Below are 25756 nucleotides of genomic sequence, written 5' to 3'. Positions count from 1 at the left end.
AGGTTGACGATTTTAGGTGCTGCACTATTTCTTCCAAAATTTTGCTATCAATTGCTTCAAAAATAGACATAGTATCTTCTTTTTGATATTGCGGTCGAATCTGTCTGACCTCTGCATAACTTGAGGATGTGCTAATCGCCTTTCTGATATTATTGAGCTTCTCAGAAAAGAAGGAAGCAAACTCATTGCATTTTCTGTCAGAGAGCATTTAACTGGGAATCTGACTTGGGGGGTTTGTCAGTCTCTCAACAGTAGCAAAAAGAGTGTGAGTGTTGTTTAAGTTACTGTTTATAAGGTTTGAGAAGAAACTCTGTCTAGCTGTGTCTAGTTCCACATTGAAAGCATGAAGGCTGTCTTTATAGATGCTATAGTGAATTTCAAGTTTCGTCTTCCGCCACATCCGCTCAGCTTTTCTGCATTGTCTTTTCATACTTTGTAATGCTGTTGATTTTCTCCAAGCTGATTTTTGTCTGCCAGTCTTCTTGCTGACTTTCACATGAGCAATATCATCAATAAATAATATTCTTAACTTTTGAGTTAAAGGAATCAAGGAGAAGATCAACAGAGTCTGCAGAAATGCTTGGTGTTAAAGATATAGCCTCCATAAATAGCACACTAGTGTTCTCGTTAATGTCAGAGACAGATCTAGATTCAGTGGTAGCAGAGATCAATATATCAAAGAAAATACAGAAGTGATCAGATAGTGCTACGTCCTTAATAACAATGGATGAAATGTTTAGGCCCCTACTGATGATTAAATCTAGAGTATGTCCATGATTGTGTGTAGGTTCATGCACATGCTGAATCAGGTTAAAAGTGTTTAAAACTGTTATAATTTCTTTTGAAGTTTTGATTTCTGCATTATTTACGTGAATAATAAAATCCCCTGCAATAGCAAAACAGTCAAACTCTGAGGAAATCATTGATAACATTTCTGTGAACTCTTCAACAAAGGCTGGAGAGTATTTTGGAGGCCTGTAAATAATGATAAACAGAATGTGTGGAGGACCTTTCAGCACAATCCCTAGATATTCAAAAGACCAAATGACACTTGCTTGCATTGATAGACATCTTTAAATAGAGCAAATGACACATGCTTGCATTGATAGACATCTTTAAATAGAGAAGCTACACCTCCACCTCTCCTAACAGTCCTGCAGACACTCATGAAAGTAAAGTTAGGAGGGGCTGTTTCATTGAGGACTGTTGCACTGCAGCTGTCTTCTAGCCATGTTTCATTTAGAAACATAAAATCCAGGTTGTTTGTGGTTATTAAGTCATTGATTAGAAATGATTTATTTTTTAGTGAGCGAATGTTTAAAAATGCTAGCTTGATGGCATTGCTTTGTGTCTTTACACCATTCTTAGTTTGAAGCATTATAGGCCGCAGATTAGATGAGACAGCCGTACAGCTTGAGAAGGCCTTAGACTTTCTATCACATGATAAAACAGAAATAGAGAAAGCTACAGACACACTGGGTTCCCGCTTGTTCTGTAAACAATTGTGAATGTTGCTGCTATCAAAGCGGGGACCTGACACATATCACTGAGCTGATTCTGATATGATATATAGTAATATAGTATATAGTAATATAGTAATATATAGTATATAGTAATATAGGAATATAGCAATTAAATAAGCACAGTGCTGCACTTTAGTGAATGCACTTAATTATTTTATTAATATGTTCTTTTTCTTTTCTTTTTTTAATCATTTTAGATCATTTTTTATTATTTGTATTTGTTTTAAATAGACTTTTTTTAAAACTTAAATTTTTTTAAGATATTGTTATTTGTTTTTATTTATTTCACATTTCTTTTATTATTTTATTTAATGTATTATTTTATTTAGATATTCTTTTTTCATATTATTTATTTAAATTATATTTATTTATTTACTTTAGATTTATAAAATGTAGATTTTTAAAATGTATTTATTTTATTTTATTTCTCTTTATAATGACTATGCCTTTTTATTTTATTATTTCTATTTACTTTAATTTTTTATTGAACTTTATTTATTATTTTTCATTATTATACTGAAATGTTCTTTTTCATTTTATTTATTTTATGTATTTTTTTATTTGTTTTCATTTTTAAATTAAACTTTCCTTCCTCATTCTTAAATGGTGTTAAATTTAGTTTAACGTGTCGTTTATCTTTCTCTTTATATGTAACACTATGCACTTGTATGAATTACGACTGAAATGTGCTACAATTATATAAATAAACCTGCCTTGCATCATCTATATGAACAGATCTGAATATCACAGAGATTTAGCAAAGCCCTAGATCCACCCTAGCAACAACTTCAAATGCCTTAGCAATAGATTAGCAAATACTGTAAACATTTGTCAGCAAACACCCCTCATATTTTCTTCAAAAAGTCATGTTATAATTAATACACTCTTAGCCTAACTCCAAAATGCACATTTTGTCATTTCACAGGCCTGTTATTTTTGTGTCGACATCCCCAGAAGGAGTTTTTTGTCATGTTGTGATATTCTTTTGGGGACATTTTCTGAAATTCCGGCTATCAAAACCTACGCACACACAGACTCTTCAAACAAATGAAAACAGGCAGAATCCTTCCTGTCATCTTGTTCGCACGCCACATTTCAATCTACGGAGGCGCCACATCAAGTGTGCTACATTCACAATTACGTGCCTTGCGTATTCCACCGCTGACGGTTTTCATTTGCAGCACGCAGGAGAAGAACACTTGACATTTCCAGTTGATGTGTTTTAAAAGCACTTATTTCTGAGACTGTCGATCAGGCCGGGCTCTTCTGGCCCCTGCGGCCCCTGCGGCCCCTGCGTTGCACTCAGACGCATGATGAGTTCGCTGCTGGAGGAGCCTGGGATTAGTCAGTATTTACAACAGCTCTTGATGAGTCGCTGTGGGAACCCATCTTCCTGTTTCATAAGGTTTAATATTAATAAGCCATATTGGGTGGGAATATAAACTCTGAATCAATTAATTTTGCAGCCGTGCTTTGACGATCCTCCGGACGTCATTCACCAGCAACTCTGTAATCTCTTTTGCTCATGAGCAAACACACGAGCGTGAAACTTCTGCCGTGAGATGGAACCAGGCGCCCTCGACGGAACGCGGCATATTCCAGTTCCTGCATGTATGCGTCCATCCCGCCGAGCGTAATGAACAGATGAGGGAATGGCGAGATTAATCACGATAGCATTGTCAGGGAGCCAGTCGTTTGTTTAGTGTCTGACTGGGTTTTATGCCTCCTTGCCATTTCATACACATTACTGAGCACTCATTAAATGCTATTAGTGCCTAAATCTAAATCCTCTGGTAGCTCACTCAACACTCTCATTAAAGCGTTTGGCATGTCCTGAAAGAACATCCACTGAGATCTGTGAGTACACTGTTTATGACCGACAGAACAAAGGCAGTCATTTTGAAATTGATTTAACTGAATTCTTTATGCATGACTTTTCTCTGGAGTTACCTACTCCCTTTTACTTTCTTATTCACTTTCTTTAAACCTGCTCCTTTCATCATGACATTCACTGGTTTGGGAATTGCTGGACATGAGTCAGGGAATATTCTAGGGAGTCTTAAAAAAACATGAAACTGCATTAGCAATTTAACTTCTATAATATGATATATTTCTGAGTGAATATGCATATATATTATATTTACACCTACGGGCTTAGATTGGTTAGCTAGCCCAGTGTGTTGTGATTGGCTAAACCGTCTCTAGCGTGTCTGAACGTCATGCCCCTCACCTCAGCGGCATGTGCTCCGGTTGTATTGTAAACAACGGCACCGTTAATATCGTTTATCAGTTTGAGCCCGATTGAGACGCAGAGGATATTATTGAAGAGGATCGTGCAGAAACTGTGCAAGCACGGCTCTTAATGGTATGTTTTTTGATTGTTGTTGTCTCATACTTTTAGATATGCTGTTATTTGTAAATGCTACTACTTATGTTAGCTTTTAATATACGGTTTTATTTAAAGCTGATTAAAGGTTTAATACAGTACGGCAACTGCACGCGCGTCCATGTATAACGCTTCTCATAGCTGTGTGAAAATAAGTGTATAAATGGAACAGTTCATTGCTGGAGCTGAGCTGAATGAGAGAGAGAGAGAGAGAGAGAGATGCAGAGCATGTGCAGAGCAGAGGAACGCGAGGAACAGTATTGAGAACCGCTGCTTTACAACATTGATTTTGAAACTTGTGAATCTATTCGAATCGTTAGAAGACAGAATCATGATTCATATATGAACTGAATTTATGAATTTTACGTGCACCCATGGGTTTCTCTTTCTCTTCTCTAAAGCAGCACAGAATGGCCTTGCCCCCTTCGTTGCATGTTCCCGGGGGCGGGGTTTGTCTGGGTTTGTGATGTCTTTAAATTCTTTAAAAACATAAAAAATCTTACTGTTTAAAAACTTTTGACTGGTAATGTACTTTAAAATTTATTTTACTTCTGTGATGGCAAATTTGAATTTTCAGCATCATTACTCTAGTATTCAGTGTCACATGATCCTTCAGAAATCATTCTAATATGCTGATGTGCTGCTCAAGAAACATTTCTTATTATCATCAAAATCATTGCAAACAATGCTTACTGTTTTTGTGGAAACTGTGATAATTTTTTTATCCTACACTTTGATAGGATTCTTTGATGAATAGAAAGTTGAAAATAACAGTTTATTTGAATCATAAATCTTTTGATCAATTTAATGCATCCATGCTGAATAGAAGTATTAATTTCTTAAAAATAGGAACTTAAATTTGTGAATGGTAATGTGGTTCTATAATGGCATTTTTGATCATTTAAATGTATTTTTATAGTCCTTTTCACAGTAAATATTGGTCTAAAACTAAAAGTATTGGTCTTTCTTTAACTTCCCACAGACTCCCTAGAACTCCCTTTGCAAGAAACCATTTGTAACTCAAACAGGATTTTTTATGAAAAAAATTAGGGTGGGACTAAATTGAGAACAGATCCAGGTGGTTGAAGAGGAGAGGCTGAAATATAAGAGGGCTTATTGTTGACAATAGTCATCATACAAAAAGTAAAAACTCTGTCTTCTGCCTCTTACCCTGTGGAAAACGAACGGTCCAGTAAACGCTCAGGCACTGTTGTTCCAAGCGAGAGCCTCGCTGACACTTGCATTCTTGCAGGTTCTGATAGTGCATGAGGTTGTTCTGGGCATCGATGCAGGCCTGCCGCCCCTCCAGACTGAGGGGAGCCACTGCCTCCTCGTCCACGCAGTACTCCAGGTGCCGGAACTGCCGCTTACACTCCGGGTCCACCATACATTCATTTACAGCCTCTATGCAGTCCACAGTCCCGGGGAAAACTGGCAACACCAAGGGAACAGCCCCTGGAGGATTGTGAGTAAAGTTCATTTTAAAATCAATAAACAAAGTATTTATTAACAATATGTTTTACCAGTGAACTAATTAATTTAGCAGATAGCATTTGGCTCCACAGACATGCATTTGGACACAGTTGTGGGTAGGCCCAGATGGAATCACACATTTTTTTATTGTCATACATGCCTTTTTCTACATGGCATTTCAGTACAAAATCAGCAGTGGAATGCATTTAAACCTCATAAAAAGTCTTAAAAGGAACCGAGAGCAACTACAACATTACGAAATGAATAGACAATTCCTATAATTCCTATAGTTCCTGAATTTGAATTGAATTGGAGGTACATTAGCAAACAAGTTGCAGAATTGCAGTCCGAATTTATATGAGAGGAAGTAGAAATAAAATTAATCCAAAGAAGTTTCAATGTACTTTTTAAAGGGATAATTCACCCAAAAATGAAAATTATGCCATTAATTACTCAACCTCATGTTGTTTTAAACCCATAAGACCTTCGTTCATCTTTGGAACACAAATTTAGATATTTTTTATTAAATGCGAGAGCTTTCTGACCCTGCATAGAGAGCAATGCAACTGACACGTTCAAGGCCCAGAAAGGTAGTAAGGACATTGTTAAAATAGTCCATGTGACATCAGCGGTTCAATCTTAATTTTATGAAGCTACAAGAATACTTTTAAAATTAAGGTCTTATGTGTTTGGAACGACATGAGGGTAAGTAATTAATGACAGAATTTTTGGGTGAACTATCCCTTTAAGTAGAAAAACAAAGTTTGTTGAATGTTGGCTTGACAAAGCCTTGTTTTGAAAAAAAAAATACATAAATAAAAGTCTTCAAGTTTATAGGCCAGATAATTTATAGAACACTTTATTTTCCAGAATACATTGCACATTACATTTCTTTGAATTGCTATTTAGTCATTTCTACTTCCTGTCTTTGTCTTCAAATTCCAATTCAACTTCCTGTTGGGTATGGCTAATCCAATTCACATCTGATTCATGAATTGGTTGATGAAAACAGACATATTGGCCAGAATATTTAAAAAGAGAACACACACAAATATGAAGAATATGTAGAACTTTGTGAATGAGTTTTCTGTTCAATTCTGATTCCCTGTGGACCTGGTTATGACGAATTACACTTTGTGAATTTTCATCAGTTTCACTATAATATATCAGAGTTATAATATCTGTATTCTAGACGCATAGAAAACATTCTGACAGCGGCCGTGTAAAAAAACGAAGATCAAAGTCCCTTAACTTGCACTCAAGGGCAGAATTAATAATGTGTAAAATTATTTAAAAGAGACCTCTTCTCTGAAGGGAATTTCCCAGCTTGCTATTGCAGGAGGACAGATTACTTAAACGAGCAGAAAATCTTCATTCACCAACTTCATACATCAAGAGTTTCAACCCAAGTCCTTGACAACAGACACTTTGTGCTTTGTGTCCATTCTCAGGCTCAATCCTGACAGACGTCATCAACTCCAGAGACCCTCGCCGTCAGCCGGGTCTCAGGGTGACCTGAGGGAAAACTGTGACAGGGCTGTGTAATTTCATGGCTACGTTTGCTGTTTTTCATTAAGCAGCGACAGAAAAAAGCCTTGCACTCCTGTAGAAGCATGAGACATGTGTTTCTCTTTCTTGTATTTCTCCCCCCTGACCCCCATCCCCCTTTGTGTCTATTTTCCTTCGCAGCGGCAAGGGCTGTAATTGCGCTAGGCCTCATTTTAAAGCGTGTGGTGATTGAGAACCCATGGCTGTGGCCGGCAGACTAAGCGTTGGTCATGGCTTAGGACTCCGCTACCACAAAATGGCACTTCCTTCCACAGCTCACAGAGCGATGATCCATGCGTGAAAGACCATCTACTGCGGCGGCCGAAGTTAAACGGACAAGTAAACACACTTTGATCTCTATTATTGAGATGTTACGTGCTAGTTTGAATTTAAAGACAGGTGTTTGATCTGCCACTGTTTTAATTTTTCTTCTTAAAGGTGAAGTGTGTCGTTGCACTAGAGGATCCAAACAGAATTGCAGAATTTATGTCTGCTTTCAAACAGGTTCCCTTTCATGGGAACTTCGAACTGCGTCCTCTAGGGGTCGCTATGGGGAACGCCTCGTCATGACCCGTGTCTGAAGCATACATTGAAAAAACACCAACTCGTTGGCCGGCGACAGCCATGACGTCGCTACCGGTGCAACTATAATATAAATAGGCGCCGGGAGCTACACATCATTCTCTTCTTCGTCTTCATTGACTGTTTTGTTTGAAGCGTGCATTTCTGTGGTAAGAGCGATCTCTATTTATCTCATTATGGCGAGCACTAGCAAAGCATTTAAGGATGTATGCATCCGTGTTGACGTTTAACATCTGATGACACACACGATCTATGCGTTGTTTGTTTGGGCATAGAGCACACACGCGATGTCTCTGAGGGGGCAATCGGCATGCACTGCGAGCATTTTCCAAGGAAAAAAAAAAAAACCTCCGCTCTCGTTTGTCTCTCTTTTCGAGGAAAGCGGGGCAGCCATCTGCTTCCCGCGATTCAGGACCCGACGCTGCTGAGGCACGGAAGGTTCTGTTCCTTTTCTAGGGTAGGTCCTCGATGAGCACCCCCTGTGCTGGGTTCAGAAACCAGGTGCTCGACTTGCAGTGCGTATTTCACTATCTGTAACAGATGCTTGGAAAACTCTAAATAAGTGCAGCACATTAAGCTTTGCGCACTTTTCTCAAATCCACATAAGTGGTAAGTGTGCACGTTATGCTTTGCCCACTTTTCTAAAATCCTGTATGGTAAGAGCTACGCGCAAAGACTTCGTGCTGTTTTTGAGTGGTTTAAAACCCCAGCTCCGCCTTGGGCACCACTCCTCCTATGTATCCTCTGGATACCTACTTAACAGGGTGTTGTTACTAAGGGTCTGCTGAGACAGTTCCTTCAGCACATACAAAGAGAAACGTGCGGTAGCCCCTGTGTGACAGGCCAAGACTAGTATGATTCTAGGCTCTTGGTCGTATTCCCTTAAAGGAATCTATTCCTGATTCCAAGCCTTGAGCTCTACCCCGGGCCCAGGAGTCTGGCCCTAACAGGTAAATATTTTGGGGTATGTAGCCTAGGCCTTTGGCCGTAGGGAATAATGTCACTGACAGCCGTCTAACGTCCCAGGGGCGACTCCCATAGCAATATGGTAGAGTTGGTACTTAGTGCTCGCCATGGTTCTGGCTTGCACTCCCCTCAGCATGGTGGCGTGGGTATACCGTTCCCCATAGCGACCCCTAGAGGACGCAGTTCGAAGTTCCCTGAGTAGGGAACGAGACACTGCGTCCTCTAGGTTTCTTGCCATGCTGCGTGTGAATGATGTGTAGCTCCCGGCGCCTATTTATATTATAATTGCACCGGTAGCGACGTCATGGCTGTCGCCGGCCAACGAGTTGGTGTTTTTTCAATGTATGCTTCAGACACGGGTCACGACGAGGTGTTCCCCATAGCGACCCCTAGAGGATGTAGTGTCTCGTTCCCTACTCAGGGAACCATGGTTACATAAGCAACCTGAGACGTTTTCCATCTGCCATCAGATAGCCCCACCCTAAACTCACACCATTGGCTGAGTCAATGCTGCTGTATTCAATGCTTGTTTGATAGCTCAACAGAGCCAAAGTGTACATTTTTCAGCCAACCACGGAATGTCTTGACTTGACACTGCATATTAAGATTAGATACAAGAAACTATTTGAAAAGTAAGAAAACAAAGAAAACTAAATGAAAGTTAACAGACTTCAAATAAAATGTAAAAAAAAGGAAACAAATAAACTTTTATATTAGAAATACAAAAATAAAACTTTTTAAAACACAAAAAACTATAATAATATCCCAATTATACTAAAATAATGCTAATTTATGTTAATATTTGTTAATATTTATTTTGGTCTCACTTTATTTTAAGGTCCAATTCTCACTATTAACAAATTATTAACTATGACTTGTCTCAATAAACTCAAAAAACAGGGAACGATTCAGAGAACGACAAGTGCACAGAAGAGTTGAAAAGTGAGAGATGGAGTGAGAAAGAAACAGAAAGAAAGAAAGTAAACAGAATGACAGACAGCAGACGCCTCGCACAATAGGAAACCGTCTCAGTATGGAGGCTGATGGCAATCAAACACATGCTGGCCGGGTATTACGAGATATGTGTGTGTGCGTGCACTAAAATCACATTTAGCAAGTGACAGTGACACACACACACATACACACACACACACACCTTGAGGCTTTAAGTCTCATGCACACACTGAGAGAGAATGACAGACGTAGTTTCTGCAGTGAAGCTCAGCTGTACAGGGGAGTGAAAGAAATAAAGAGGTGAGTGAAATAGAGAAAGACAGCACGAGCGCGTACTGTAAATCTAAGTATCCTTGTGTGACCGTATTTATGGCCAGCGACAGCAAACCGGCTCCAGCTGTCGATATTTGCGGGTCTAACGTGATTAACTAATCAATGCGTACAGCGGTCTGAACCTCTGTGGTAAACCGAGCTCCACTATATCAAGATACATATCAAGTAAACGTCTCTTCTGTCGATCCAAACAAAACTGAAGAATCCATCAGATAAATTACAGCATGCTGCATCTCAGGGCCTAAACCAACAATTTAGACAAATTACTTGAGAAAAACGCACACAAACAAACCCTCGTAACCATTTAAAACAGTGAATGACTGTTTTTCAGCAAGGATGACAAATGTCAAGGAATAAAAAAGAAGCCATTAACACTAGGCTATATTTAAGTATCTTTCTGACAGTAAATGTGCTGTATAGACTTCCAGCACACACTGTTATTTGCTGCATTGAGGGTTTTGTCAAATGTGGGTCAGAGCACCGTATCTATTCACTATTGGTGACACGTCACATCAAAGCATGGCGGCGATATTAAAAGAACTGGGCCGGATGGGCCCGTCTGATTGACAGGGAGGAGAAACAGAAGACAATCCGAAAGCCCCGGGAGGAAGGAGTGCACTGCAGGGACGTGATGCTGAGACGGTCCTCGATGCTAAATCATAGCGCTCAGCGCCTTTAATGAAAATTGGCTACAGCATCATCATAAAAGCCGTGTGCGAGTGGAGCTCACACACACACATGCTCGCACGCGCTCTTTCTGATTCTGTCGCTTGGCTTGAATCTTCCAGGATAGGCGAGAGAGCCCAACACCATCTGCCGTCACCGTGTTTGCCTTTCCAATTCCTGGTTATCAACAAAACACACACGCAACCCTGAAAAGACCCTAAACATCCCCTCATATGTGAAGAAAACATGCCTGGAAGGAAGATTCCCTTTTTGTAAACTAGTCCCGTGTGGTTTATTGAACCAGTGTTCTTAAGATTCCTCTTTGATTTGCTAAAAATGGCCGTGTAATTAGGCTGTCCGCCTGTCCCTGGGTATGTCCTTGGCTGGGATGCCTGAGTCCATTATGGCATATTTTTCTCCATGCAATTAGTATATGCGCTGACGAAGCCTCGTTCACCTGTGTGTATTAAAGCATCCCAAAACATTTCTTAACTTGTGCAGCTCATGCTTTTCGCAAGAATCTCATTTGGGTAAAAGCAGAAATGAGGAAGAAACCATTACACAACAAAAAATATTTTCATACTCAGTATTTTTTCACTTGTTTTACAGTCCAAGTATCTGAAGATACATTTACTTGAGAAGCAAAATTGCTTTAGGTATTAAGTCAAGAAAAAATAATCCAAATTAAGTGAGTTAAAAAATATCTACCACAGGGGTAATGACTAAGTTTATTTTTCTTACCCCACTGACAGATATCTGTTCTTGTTTTAACCCTTGTGCTGTGCTGAAAACCTACTATGGTGTTCCCGGTAAAATTACCAACCTTTTAAATATTGCTTGTAATTCTCTCATTTTGCGATATTATCACTAAATCTTGGATTTAATCTTTTTGTCAACCTGTTTTCTTTCAATTAGCACAGGTTTTGCATTTCTTTTTGGACCTAATAGATCATAGGCCTCACTGATCTGAGCTTATGCACAAAAAGTATTATTTGTGGATGATTTTGGCAGTGTTCACTCAAAAACTGATGTGCAGAAGCTCAGATCAATGAGCCCTACGATCAATCAGGTCCAAAATGCAACACTTGTGCTAATTGATTTACAAGGGATATTTTATTTTTGTAGGGCAGTGATTTTTGACTGAGAAACACCATAAGTATAACAAGGTGGGCAAACAATCCTTTAAAAAACCCTACAAAAATTATGCAATTTTCGGCAAGCTGTTATACCCTGTGTGAACAAAGTCTGTAAGTTTTAGTCCAATGTGATAACATCAAAATGACCGGATAACAACATGAGGGTTAAGCATAAAATCACTTAATTTTGATCACTTAAAAAAAATTAAATAAATAATATTTTGCTTCTCAAGTCAGTATATTATAATAATAATAATAATAATTTGAGAATGTTTAGATATTCTACTGAAAAATAAGACTAAAATGCTCATTTTTGTAGCGGATATGCCAGCCATGTTTTTCCCAGACCTGTCAGCATCTGTCGCTGACAAATGAGTTGAAGCTGCCAAAGTCCAGAGTTGCGCACGCGAATCTTTTCTGAAACACACCTGGGCATACGGCTGGCACGAGTTTGCACATGCGCACCTGCCCGAAGGCCGTCAATCTTTGACTTGGTATGTTTGTACACATCTTTCCACCTCAGGTCGCCTCTTAAAAACATATTCAAGCATGCGAATATTTATGCAAATACACTGTGGAAATGAAATCTTTTTGCCACTTGATATCCGTCAGGGGGTCCTTTTGCGATTCGTGTGGCTGATATACGACCCGACCCCCGGGGATACACACAGCACGAGCAAGCACATCAAATCTGCAATCATTAACACAGCTAATAAATAAACCTGTCGATCAGCGCACGCATTACAGCGTGTTCTCGTGGCACCAGGGTGCGACAAACACCACTCATGATGATGAATGCCACTTGGGTTACAAAGCACTCGCACAAGACACTTGCAATATTGCACCCTGTCGTCCCATGTGGGGAGAGAAAGTCAGATCCCTCAAATGTTGGTTGCTGTGCTACAGGAACACCATGGAGCTGCCCTTTACCAGCCTAATCTGTCTCTGTTTATATGTGTGTGCGTTTCTGCCATCACATAATTAGGATAATATTGACTGTGACAGATGTCTCATAACATACTGTTATTTGTTGACGGAAATTATATTTTTAGACCCGGCCTGTGCGGATTATCGTTCTCGGAAGAGCTCCTGTAATGTCTGATATATTAAAACTATTATGCTGTTGTGATTCAAAGGTGTGAAGAAAATAAACACAGGGCTGTAAAGTACATCTAATTGGCTGAAAATCTCAGTGTTGTATTTAACTATTAAAAGTACTGTGTATGAATTAAATATAATTACCTATTGTTCAAACCATAATGATGAGCTCAGAATGCTACATTAAAGGAGGGTCTCTTAAAGGTAATTTTTGTTTTTGTACACATTTAACAGTAAGTGATATTACTAGTTAAGCTCTTTTAAGCTATTTATGCTGGTTTTACAACATAAAGGGTTGTGCTATTGTTACAAGCCACATATAAAGATAATCTGGTGCTATTGGGGATATTCTTAAGAGTGTTCAGCGTTTGTTAAATGTAATAAGCAAGTACACAGATATGTGAAGGAGTGACAGACACATCTGTTCTGCTCAGCGTACAGCATTCTAGAAAATGAAACCCTTTCTATTGTTTCAGCACAAGCACATGGCACAGTGGTCACCCAAAAACACACCTGTGCAATAAGTTTCCATGCAATTGTAATTTAATCACTGCTGTTCTGGCTTTTACAAATGATCATCATGTAATGGTATGCACTATATATGACATATACAATATAATGCATGCAAAATGTGCATAATACATCCAATACACAGGATACTGTGTGCAACCGGTATAATGTTTTGTGTACGATGAAAACTTGTTTATGATATCTGTTGTGCTTATTCTACTCACTTGGTCTATTTGTCTGTAATATATTTTGTATTGTGTAAATAGTTTATAATGTAGAATTTTCTAATCTTTCTATATGTATTGTGTTATGCTCTATACTGTACATGTCTGGCTGTTAACGCAACCCAAAAATAAAGTATCTATCTATCATCTTTTCCCTCAGACAATCCTTCCCTTTACAATACCATGGTTTTACAGTAGTAAGTCTCCTTTAGTTTAGTTCACCACCAAAGAGCCATTCATAAAAATATCTATCTACCTATCTATCTTTTCCATTAGAAAATTTACAATATCATGGTTTTACTATAGTAACAGTCCCTTTTAGTTTGCGTTCATCTTTCACCTCACGTTTATATTATTGTATATATGTAAATATAATGAATCACAACAGTTATACTAACAAATTATTTTTGCAGGCAGCTCTATATTAATATTATTCACGTTGTTCATTAACTTAAGTAAATATGCAATGTAAATACTTATGTATTCATGTAAATGTACTGCATAAACACTGTCATGTAAAGTGTGACCCTAATGTGTCAAAATAAGTCATGGAGACTGTTTCTAAGAGTCTTACCCTTAATGACGAACAGATTTAGAAGTATTCCCAGAAGGATCATGTCGACTGCTGTTGGATGCGCTCGGCTGGACGGTGATGCTGCTGGGGAATCTCGGGGAAGCGCGTCTGGAAACCCCGGATCGGTCCGACTCAGTCCGAGGCACTACATCCATACAAGAGGACCACCGTCCGACTGATAGAAATCTCCAAAACGACGTGTCCGACAATCAGTACCAGCTACAAACTTGTGCGATATCGGAAGCTTTCTAATGCGTATGGGGTGTCCGAGCAGCAATGATTTAATACTACAAACAAGCCAGGGGAAAATTGCAAACTGTCAAACGCACTAGCAGCTGATGTCCGTTATATTCACGATCGGAGTCTTTCTAAAATAATAATCCTCGATTCAAACGCGTATCACCATGATAGAAGCGTAACCAAATGCGCGCGTCAGATGTTCCAGTGTGCGCATTAGTGCGCATCAGTTTAATACAGTATATGTGAGCGCGACCCCAGATGCTTGATTCCTGCTGTCCCACAGCACAATGTGCTCAATCCAGTCCTCAAACTCAGCGGCGAATTTTACATGCAGCTGCCTCCCTGTGATTGGCTCGGGCATTCTCAGGCGCATCCATGCAAAATCCCTGACCAGCCTTCTGGAGAGCTGGGTCGGTGCTCCTATATGCTAGAGAAATTCAGCCTGCTCTGCAAGTATCTAAGTTTGCAAGTGAATCTTTCAGCAATAGTGAAATGTTACGGCGATTAAAAAAGTGAGATAAAGATCAGTCAAACTGTGCACTCTAAAAAATAACTGTCCTTTTTAGGATTCCATCACTCAGTGGTTTTAAAATGGTTCGTAAGGTTACCAAGAAATAAAGAACTCTTTTAGGCTGTATGTTTTTTTTTATTAAAAAATCTCTTATGTTAAATGTTCTTCAGATTAGCATATTTACAAATTTATGAACATTATCCTATGGTGGTTTTTGTTCTACTGGAAATCTATAAGTGTGTAAAGGCCCACTGACAGCAGAGCAATAACTATAGCGTTCATAACAATGAACGATATCATTCTGTTTACTGTAAACGGGCTCTGCAGTTTTGCCGTCTGTAGCTTTAAATGCTGGATCTCTTTAGAAGCAGGATGGATTCTGATTGGCTATCAATGTTTTATCGTTCATCAGCTGGAATAAATCGTTCTAAAAGTGGTTCCAACTATGTTCCTCTGTGCGCTTATCACTATAGTGTGGACTCTGCCATTCCTTTAAGTTTATAAAAATGTATAAACTATATCTTCATCATTATAGTTATCCTCCTTGGTGTGAGCAAATGTTAAAATGATAGGCCTATTTAATAAAAAATAAAATAAAATCAAGCTGCTAAATTCCATTGCTGTGTGCATAGCTATTTCTGTTTAACCTGACCCATATAAATTAATGTTTAATGTTATATTTAATTACAATATTGAACAAGCCCAGCTAATCTGGATATAAGTTTTGAGATCACCCACAAAACAATATTGAACAGTGCTGCAAACCATAAATATGGGAACAGGCGAGACTTCATTGAGAGAGTTCACAGGGTATTCCGTTTCAGTTTGTTAACAAAACTCCATACAGAGATATCCCATAAGGGCCATGAGCTGTCCAGACCGTGGATACAACCAACACAACACCGTTAGAACTTTAGATTCTGACGTTTAGTTGGCAGCACAACACAGAGATATACCAAGGTGGTATTTCTGTTCCAATTTCAGGATTTGCGAATGAAACTTTAATGAGAATTTGATTTGTCCAAGTGGTCTGACTTGGTCCAACAACTGGGTCTATAATCAGGAGGCTTATGTAGATACACATTCGGCTGATTACCGCAGTGCAACAGCCTGCACGGTCATCTGTGTGCGTGTGTGTGTACAAATGGTTTGCTGAGCGGACAATCATGGCCATTTAACTAATCAGAGTAAATGCCATACAGAGCCATTGCCCTGATGATGTCACAGCTCTGGAGTCCTCACTCTGAGTGCTTCCATCTGGTTGGGCTTTTTAGTGGCAGGACAGCCACACTTCACTTTTTCTTTTGTCCTCTCTCATTTTCAGGCAATCTGGCCATACTTTCTGTCCTCTTTTCAAATGCAAGATGCAGTTTTATCACCCTTTTTCAAAGATCAGATGTAACTAGATTTTTACACTTTTGAAAAAAGTGTTTAAACTTGAAACTACTTTGAAACTGTAGCTTGTCAAGTTAAAACCTAATATCAGTTGTCAGTAAACTGCAGTCTAATTGAAACTGATTGTAGCTGCACTAAAGGAAAAGTAAAGAAAAAGTAGCTAAATACATTATGATGTGTAATTTTTTTAGGTTTTGAATGAACAATCGCAATTAGGGTTACAGTATCACATTTTAAAAGGTAGGCTAAATGTATACTGAATCAAATATAGACTCTATAACCAAGCTGAAAATTCAGTCCATAGTAAAGGGAGCTGAAATTGTTAATTCATTCATTTGCATGAATCATCGCATGACCCGATTTCCTAGAATGATTCGGAATTTTCAACACTACATATGAAAGAGCAGGCCTTTTAGGACGAACCAATTCACTAGAATCAATCAGACTTTCTAACACAACATATGAGAAAAAACATTTAGAAATTAATCAGACTTACTCAACGTTTGAAAGAGCGGACCATTTAGGACAAACCGATTCATTTGAACGAATCAGACTTTCCAACACAACGTGTGAGAGAGAGCCATTTCGGGGTAAACCGATTTACTAAAATAATTCGGACAATCCATCACTATATATGAATGAGAGGACCATTTAGGATGAACTGATTTATTAGAATGAATCAGACTAACCAGCGAGGACCATTTACGACGAACCGATTCACTGGAATGAATCAGGCATTCCATTACTATTTATGAATGAGAGGACCATTTAGGACGAACCGATTCATTAGAATGAACCAGACTTTCCAACGCAGCATCAGAGAGGAGCAGTTACGACGAACCGATTCACTGGAATGAATCGGACTTTCCAAGGCTATGAGGAGGACCATTTAGGTCAGTGTTTCTCAACCAGGGGTCCGTGGACCCCTAGTGGTCCTTGACATAAGGCCAGGGGGTCCGTATAAAGTATGAATTTTTGTATACATTTTGTATATTTTGACATGACATGTTCCCATGAAAGAAAATTCCAATATAGCTGATGATATGACCAAATACTGGACAAGTCAGCTAACTTGAATTATACTTGACTGCATTTGGTCCTCACAAAGACACAAAGACACAAATGATACGAATCAATTTTGTTCTGGGGGTCCTTGAGGATGGTTCTGAATTGGATTGGGGTCCGGTACGCCAAAAGGTTGAGATTCACTGATTTAGGTGATAGTGATTTTTACTTCTCTTCGGTCGCGCTACACCGCAAATGTTTCGCTAATGGAAAAGCTACACTACGACAATAATTAAAGTGTCAGACTACTGAACAATATTCTTCGCTACCTTTAGTTAGCTACTCATCAAAACTGTAATGGTTTGGGGTGTTGCCAGGGTTGCTATGGTTTTGTGCGTGATTGCTAGTGTGCTTGCAGTCCGAGTCAAAAGTTCTTCAATGCATTGTCCATTTTATCCATTTTACTAAACTTATATTTATGTTTTGCCTTCCCCTGTTTCCACACCATTTCTTACTTGCAATTTCTTCCCTTCATCATCATCACAAAGATCTTTCCATTTGTCTGTCCTCTCTCGCTCTCTGTTTCTCCTCCTCGCCACTCATCCCTCGCTCAGCCCATCATTGCTTTACGATAGCTGTGACCTTTTCAGTGGCACTCCACTATCAGACTCTTATCTCACTGCCAGTGTAGCCGAGCGGTCATTTATGAGGTCACTTCACAGAAGTGGACATTAGCGATAATGTACTTCCAGTGACTCAGGTGTCACACTAAAGCGAAGGCAAGCGCGCGCACACGCACCCACTTTTGCCCGGCATATAATCATCCAGTGCTCTGTGTACATGACAGAGATGTGGACGTCATAACAAATTAAAATGTCCGTAGGTGGAAGGAATATTTTGCTTGATGAGAGAAGAGAAGAAAGAGACAGTATATTTTCTTCACAGTATTACAAACGCGCGCATACACACACGCACACACAATTTCTCGATCCCACTCGGTTTGTACGCTTGTTAGTTCCACTTGAAATGGCAAATGACAAACAATCAGAGGCAGTGAAGCAGTGGCTTACCAGCTCACAGAACCAGCCAAAACAAAACAAACAAGGCAATTACTGCAATTCACACTACACCAGTTCTCCATGTTAAACACACACACGCACACACAGATAAACACAAAGGCCTTTGCAATTATAAACATTATTCTCATCTCTTGCAATCTATTTTTGACATGCAAACTAACACTACACATATACATAAGCTCGAGCAGCGGGGATGTACACGGTATATTAAAACGACTAAATCCACTGAATAAAATATTTTCTCATCTCCAAGGTTATGAAGAGAAGGTGGAGAAAATCTCCAAACTGATTTTTTATACATCAGTGGCTTTGCATGGCTTTGATAACCTGAGGCCAAAAGAGGAAGCTGGCAGATGTGTTTAGTTTACGGCCCGTTTGAATGTCTCCCTCACAAATATAGAACAACTTTATGCCTCTGTGCTACGCAAATACACACAAAATATAAAGCCGTGCCCATTAAGTAGTTTTTAGCACTCTTGCTTTAGTTCATGTAATTAATTCATATTATTAATTGCCAAATTACTAGACCTACTCACATAATTTGTCAGCAGGATGAATTCAGCAATGTTTGAAGCAGTTTGTTAATGTTTACATGTTTAATACAAGTTTACAAGTTTTTGTTTGTTTGTTTATGTGTATCTCTCACAAAAACTGGTTTTATAAACTCTTTTGACTGGCAGTAAATTATAGGCCTACAAATGGATAAAATAGCATGACATGAACCGTGTGACAAATAAACAGTTGGCAAGAGAGAACTAGACAAGTTCAAAGTTGTGTTTGTCATATATGAGTCATTCTATGAACACAATCAATCATTTGAATTAGTGCAGTAAACACAAAATTATGCTGTTAAGTGCTTTGCTGGCTTAAATATATTAATATATTTTATTGCCATTTTGGTGTGTGTGTGTGTATATACATTAATTAATAATTCTATTTAATATAATTAAAAAAATAACAATAACCCACTAGAACATTACCAATATCAAATATGGAATGATTTTCTCGCTCACACTATATTAATAATGTATTTTTTAGTCCAGTGCCGAAGACAAATTTGAACAGAAAATGAAATCAGTTGAACTGAATAACTAATTTTAATTCAAACAGAATCATTTATCTGTGTCCACAAATCCTGATTCATTCTCCATCACATCACTACTTTAACAATAATGAGGAAAAGACAAAACTGCAGCCATGTTTAATTAATTCATTATTATTATTATTATTATTTGTCTGGCAGGTAAAGCATAACATATCCACCTTGTCAAATAAAATAAGCAGGAAATCTGTTTATTTAGTTATTGTAGCTATTTATAGAAAAGTCCTGTTAAATCTTAATGCTAATGAGAAAACCTCATAACCCAAACATTTTGGTTTAAAACATTTCATCCTGTCACGTTCAGAAAAACCCAACATATTTTTTTTAATTATTATTATTTCAACATATGATGACAGTGCAACACGTTAACACTTGAAGACATTCTTTGTCTGGTAGAAGTTTTAAAATCAGAAATTTATTTGGAAAAGCAGCTTCATAGAATGACTCATATTCATCTGCTACAGTACATGGTATTGTTTTGTTAATGAACTAGGGGCAAATATGCAAAAACACAGTGATTTATGAAAGCAGATCAAATAAATGTGTGTAAATGTTTGTTAGTTATGCATGAAGTTATTGGTATGTGTGGTTGCGGTCCCCTGATTAAGGATCTGGATGGCTTGAGGGAAAGTAGCTCCTCCTGACCCCTGCTGGCCCTACAGCCGCAGTAGAGCTTTATCTGACCACAGCAGTGTGGATGAAATCCTTAGTGTTTTTCTTGACATGTAATCTTGCTTAGATGCGGAGATGTCCTACAAGCAGGCCAGAACAATGGGAGTCTGTTTTATTAATCTGTCAGGGAAAAATCACAAGTTTGATAACTTAAAGAATTAATTGCACACCTCTCCTTAACAACATGCATAGATGTACTTACTTGAATGTCATGTAACCATTAACAGAGAACTGTGAACTAGTGTTATTTTGGTGTAATTTGGATACTATTATAGTGTTTATTAATATTTTTTATTAGTTTTAGTTTTTATATTATAATTTAGTAAAAGTTTCAGTAATTTGTTGTGTTTTTGCCATTTTTTTTTAGTTATTGTTTTTTAATGTCTATATAGTTTAATATTTTAATTTAATATTTCCCTTAAGTTGTATTTCAGTTAACATTTATTTTATTTCAAGTACATTTTTTATGGTTTTAGTAATATTAACTATAATTATCCTGCAAACATGTGAACGTGAATGTGGTGTTAAATTATTGAAATATTAACTTAAATTTTTCAAGTAAATATTTGAGGGGGCTCAGCTTAAGAAAACATTTGGAAACTCTATATTAGTAAATGTAAAAATGAACATGAACTAAGATTAATAAATGCTTTAGTATTGTTAATGTCAACAAATGGAACCTTATTGTAAAGTGTTACCAAGTCCACTATCAGGGCCTTGTTCTTGCTGACGTTCACCTCTACTTCCTGTAGATAGGCTTTGTCTTGGCTGTCAGCATCAAACCCATCACAACAGAGCGAGAGAGAGCGAGATGACAGAGAAAAGGAGGAGGGTGGGGTGGAGGAAGAACAAACATGTCCCTTTGAGATAGACTCTAGTACTAATATTGACCAGCACGCTTCAGAAAACACAGACGCACGACTCCGCTACATTAATGAAAGCCCCACAAAGGACCATCGACACGTTTTATCAGCAACCTGAATTAGCAGCGTCTGTTCACCTTGATTGCTAGTGTTCATATGTTTCACACACACACACACACACACACACACACACACACACACACACACACACACACACACACACACACACCTGCTCACCTACTACTCTCTATTAAAAATAGCTCAAACGTTATTTCCTAAAAAATGAACAAGATAACATTTACAGTGTGTTGTGTTTGAATTGTATGTCAGTAAATACAACAAAAATATAAATCAACATAAAAAACTCACATATTATGGGCGTAATTAAATTAGTAACTCTTTCCTCATTACTTAAAAATAATGCTTCATTACATGTTTCCTTTCCACCACAAAAAAGTCATGCTTTGGTATCACTCATAATTATGAATAAATTAAATTCATTGTGGCATAAAGACCATTATGATATAGGACGTCAGAATTATGAGATAAAAAGTCAAAATTGTGACAAACAAACACACACACACACACACACACACACACACACACACACTCACACTCACTCACCACTGCACATGCAATCAGCCAGCAAATAAGAGCATGTGGCACCCAAAAAAAAAAACACAAAACACATTTCATGTGCTCAGCAGGTATGAGTCCAACTATTAAAGCACACACAAATGCACATGAAAACACATACACGCATCACAAAGCTAAAGTTGGTGAGCTCATAAATTAGAAATGTCATTTCAGACTTCATCAGAGGCTCCAGTCCGTCCATGTAATATTTTTCTGCCTAATAGATTTGAGCTGTCATTCATATCTGTAGCACAAGCTTAAAGTGATACTCCAACCAAAAATGAAAATTCTGACATCATTTATGTCACCCTTATGTGGTTCCAAACCTCTATACTTTTATTTCTACATAAAATAAGATATTTTGTAGAATGTCAGTAATCAAACAGTTTCCCATTGACTTTTAATTATAACTAATTATATGGCTACACTGTCAGAAAAAAGGTACAAAAGCTGTCACTGGGCTGGTATCTTACACTTTTGGACCTTTTATATCCCTAAAGGGTACATAGAACCTAAACTGTGCATACCAGTGACAGATTTTGTAGGCTAGGCTACATTTTTTCCCTATAGGGTAAAAAATACAATGGCAGTCAATGGGAATTGAAACTGTTTCTTTACCAACATTCTTCAAAATATCTGCTTCCATGTTCCACAGGGGGAAAAAATACACCCAGGTTTCTAAAAACATGAGTGTTTCATGAGAATTTTTTTTTTTTTTTGGGTGAACATCCCTTGAATGAGTCACACATTAAGGTTTAATGCTTCTTATGTTTGATGAGACTCCTATCCTTAGGTATGAGCTATAATAATAATGACAATTGCCTTAGCAAACACCTTTTAAGTACGCACTCGGTAGTTTGTGATGAGAGAATCAGGTTTTAGTGGGGCTGGAGGGAGGAACGCACAGAAACGTGAGTCACGTTTTTCCCAGGTTAAAACATCAGGAAGCCTCTAAGCTATGAGCAAGCTGTTCCTCTCTCTGAAACAGTTACTGTTTACTATTTATTGTGGTGCTGATAGTCTTTTAAGAAATGATAGCTCTTCCTGCACTTAAGATGGAAGCTGCTTTATTACCTCTTGAATGAATAAATAGCTAGTCGAAAGAACAATTTAAGAATGTGAAGTTAGGGTATAAAATCAATATTAATCTGTTGAGATATGACATCTGAGTTTACATAAGTATCTTTTTGCAAAATAGATATGCTAGTTGAAAATTAAACTGCATGTACATATGTCAGGCAAGCCGATATTCAACCATTTTGAGATTATCAACGAATGACCATTACCGTCCTCTAGTGTCAGTTCAAATGAACCAACTCTGTTAATAAATAATATACTTTTTGTTATCAATATTTGTAGTGCATTTTGAGCTAGAATTGTTTAGAATACATAATTTTTTACAATATACATATACAGTGGGTACAGAAAGTATTCAGACCCCCTTAAATTTTTCACTATAAAGACTACCATGGGACACTTTGACGTGACAATCATGTGACACTGAGTAATGACTGCTGAAAATTCTGCTTTGACATCACAAGAATAAATGACATTTTATAATCTATTAAAACAGAAAATTGTTATTTAAAACTGTAATAATATTTATAATATTTCACAATATTACACAATATTACTTTTTATTGATTTTTTTACTGTATAGCCTATATATATATATAGATGCATATATGGACTTTCCATAGACATCTATTACTTTTATACTGACCAAACAATATTTTTTATCACCTAACCCCAACCCTAACTCTTAACCTACCCCTTACAGAAAACCTGTTTGCATTGTTACACTTGCAGATAAACATAATTTACTACTTGTAATAATGTTTTTATTTATTATTTATAAAAATTGTAGGTTTTACTATCCTTGTGGGGACATTTGGTCCCCACAATGTAGCATAAACAAGTACACACACACACACATATTTATTTATTTATTTACTTGTAAAAAAAAAAAGTCGTACACTGGCACAATTATTCATAATTGTCTAGAAAACTAATTTCACAGCAGAAATATAGAACCCTATATCAGATCAAGCACTATTCCTAAATGTCAAAAGAAGATTAAAGTTCACTGAGACGCCCTGAAAGTTAGTGTGAGTGTGTTTACAGGGTGAGTGACATGAGGATATGAGTTTTGACATTGCACAGATTGCATGTCCCTCTGTGAGCCCCGGGGTGGCAGAGGGGCTGGGATCAGCCTCTTCATGAGGCGGGGCGGCTGAGGTATAAGAGCGCGTGTGTGTGCATTTCAGGACAGGCTCACAGATGTGTGTGACGACCCCACGGCAAAGGAACTGCTGTCGCTACGCAGCACACATTGCATAGCAACCGGATAACATCAGTCAGATAGGCCCAATTTTAATGTTTAGATGTAAAAGGTTATAAATTAATTAGCCAAAAGTAGAGACAAGGCCCTGGATAAACAAGAAACATTGAAACACTGAATACAACTTCATTATAAAACTCCCAATATATATGGTTCTTTTTATCACCTTCAAACCTGGTGCTGAATAAAACCATCAATCCACACAGCAAAATCCCCAGAGTTAAATCAACTCTGCTCAGAGTACATATTGTCCCAATCTACAGAGTGTTAAAGTAACACTGAAGCCGAGTTAAAGTTAATGGGACAATTAAGCGATTAATTAAGTAATGATTGAGCATTAGTAAAGAAAACCCACTGTTAACAATGTTGAACATGAACAACTACTGCTCAGGCTTTTAGACATGAAAACTTACCACATAATCCTCAACAGTGGTAGTTCTGCTTCAGTGTTACTTTAACACTCTGTAGATTGGGACAATATGTACAGTACATGTGACAGTGTGAGGCGGCTTTATGACCTTCGCTACATTAGGAGGTGTAGATGTGTTTATTTCCATGCAAACAAACTGTAATTGCACTACGGTAAAAAGACGAATCACACATCTCACAGCCTGGAAAGTGATGAAAGGTGCAGCGGGGAACAAGAAAAACATATGGCAGTTGTCTATTCTGTCTGTTTTTCTTTTCGGAGAATTAAAAGGCTGTGAGGCAACGGAGGGATTTTCTCCTGCTAAAAAGTCAGAGCTGGAGGCCACACTGTGAACTAAGCCAAGCTCTGCCTTTCATCTGGCACAGCATCATTTTACACTGACAAACTGTGTACCTGCGCTCATGCATTCGCTAAGCTGGTGTTAATTCAAAAGTCGTTACATAAAATTATGACTTTGATCATTTTCATGTCATTTGTGCTCCAGACCTACATTTTATTGTAACTTGGCCAGAGCTGTAGGACACACTAAACTCTTTAATTAATCTATCTGAAAAAAAATAAGAAAAAAAACTCAGATGGTGTTTATCTGAATTAGGCCTATGCATGATTAAACACAAGGTGTCATGGTTACGTACATTTTTGTTTAGAACATCAAGATGAGTCTGAAGATTGAAGTTTATTTTGTACATAATAAAAATGCATTTTTTTAACAAGCATGGCCTTTGAAGCAGAGTTACAAACAGAGTTGTCTTGAGATTATTTATTCACACTTGACAGCTTAAAACGAAGTGTGATAAAAAAAAATATGATAGGAATGGAACTCTTACATGCACACTGTGCAGTGTACACTGTTGCATACGATATGTTAAAAAATGTGATGATGCTTGTTTCAAATGTGTTGTATTGTTATATGAACTCATCAACTTGTACGTTATCATAAGCAAAAACAACAAAAAAGCAAATTAGTTCATGAATAAATAAACAGTTATATCCTCCTGACTACCAGCTATGGAGTGTTGTCCTCTGTAGAGAACATTATGTTTTAGTGATTTCTCTGAGATGTTACATGTCACAGTTTTAAGTCTGGCTATCCTGTACAGAGCACATTCAGGGCTTTCCAGAGAAACCAAATGATTGGATGTTTCACTATGACCACTCCCTCTCCTTGGTCTTTAAACATGGCTGACAGTAATTTAGTGATCAAGTGTAACACCCTTATGGAAATATGATAATATTTTGTAATTATCATTTCAATCTGACTCATTTTCAAATTGTTTGTCATAAATCAACATCTCAGGAAAATGTTATGGGGTTTCAAATCAAAATATGACCTTCTGTTATGAAACAGGACGTCGATTTCATACATGTCCACTGTAGAGGACACCAGGACTGTTTATTACACATTTTGGGAGACACAACACATTAATAGAGAAAAAATTATGTATCAATATTCCCATTAAATATGAGATATTATTATGAAAATCTTGCTAATTATTACTCCCATTATTG

The 25756-nt window shown here is 37.7% G+C and overlaps 1 protein-coding gene across 1 annotated transcript in view; it reads right to left on the bottom strand.

Annotated features, from left to right (window-relative positions):
* Nucleotides 1-14498, bottom strand: part of LOC107587114 (GDNF family receptor alpha-4-like) — a 25514-nt gene extending 11016 nt beyond the window's left edge. Inside the window, exons 1-2 of the mRNA XM_016274757.1 lie at nt 13974-14498; nt 5080-5364 (exon numbers count right to left, since the gene is read on the bottom strand). Of these exons, the coding sequence (XP_016130243.1) occupies nt 5080-5364; nt 13974-14016 (328 nt within the window). The 5' untranslated portion in view covers nt 14017-14498. The remainder of the gene's footprint in view (nt 1-5079; nt 5365-13973) is intronic.
* Nucleotides 14499-25756: the final 11258 nt, after the last annotated feature.

This window comes from Sinocyclocheilus grahami, unplaced genomic scaffold (genome assembly GCF_001515645.1).
Source record: "Sinocyclocheilus grahami isolate Dianchi unplaced genomic scaffold, SAMN03320097.WGS_v1.1 scaffold89.1, whole genome shotgun sequence".
In the NCBI taxonomy this organism is placed as follows: Eukaryota; Metazoa; Chordata; class Actinopteri; order Cypriniformes; family Cyprinidae; genus Sinocyclocheilus; species Sinocyclocheilus grahami.
This window is presented reverse-complemented; position numbering and strand designations above follow the sequence as displayed.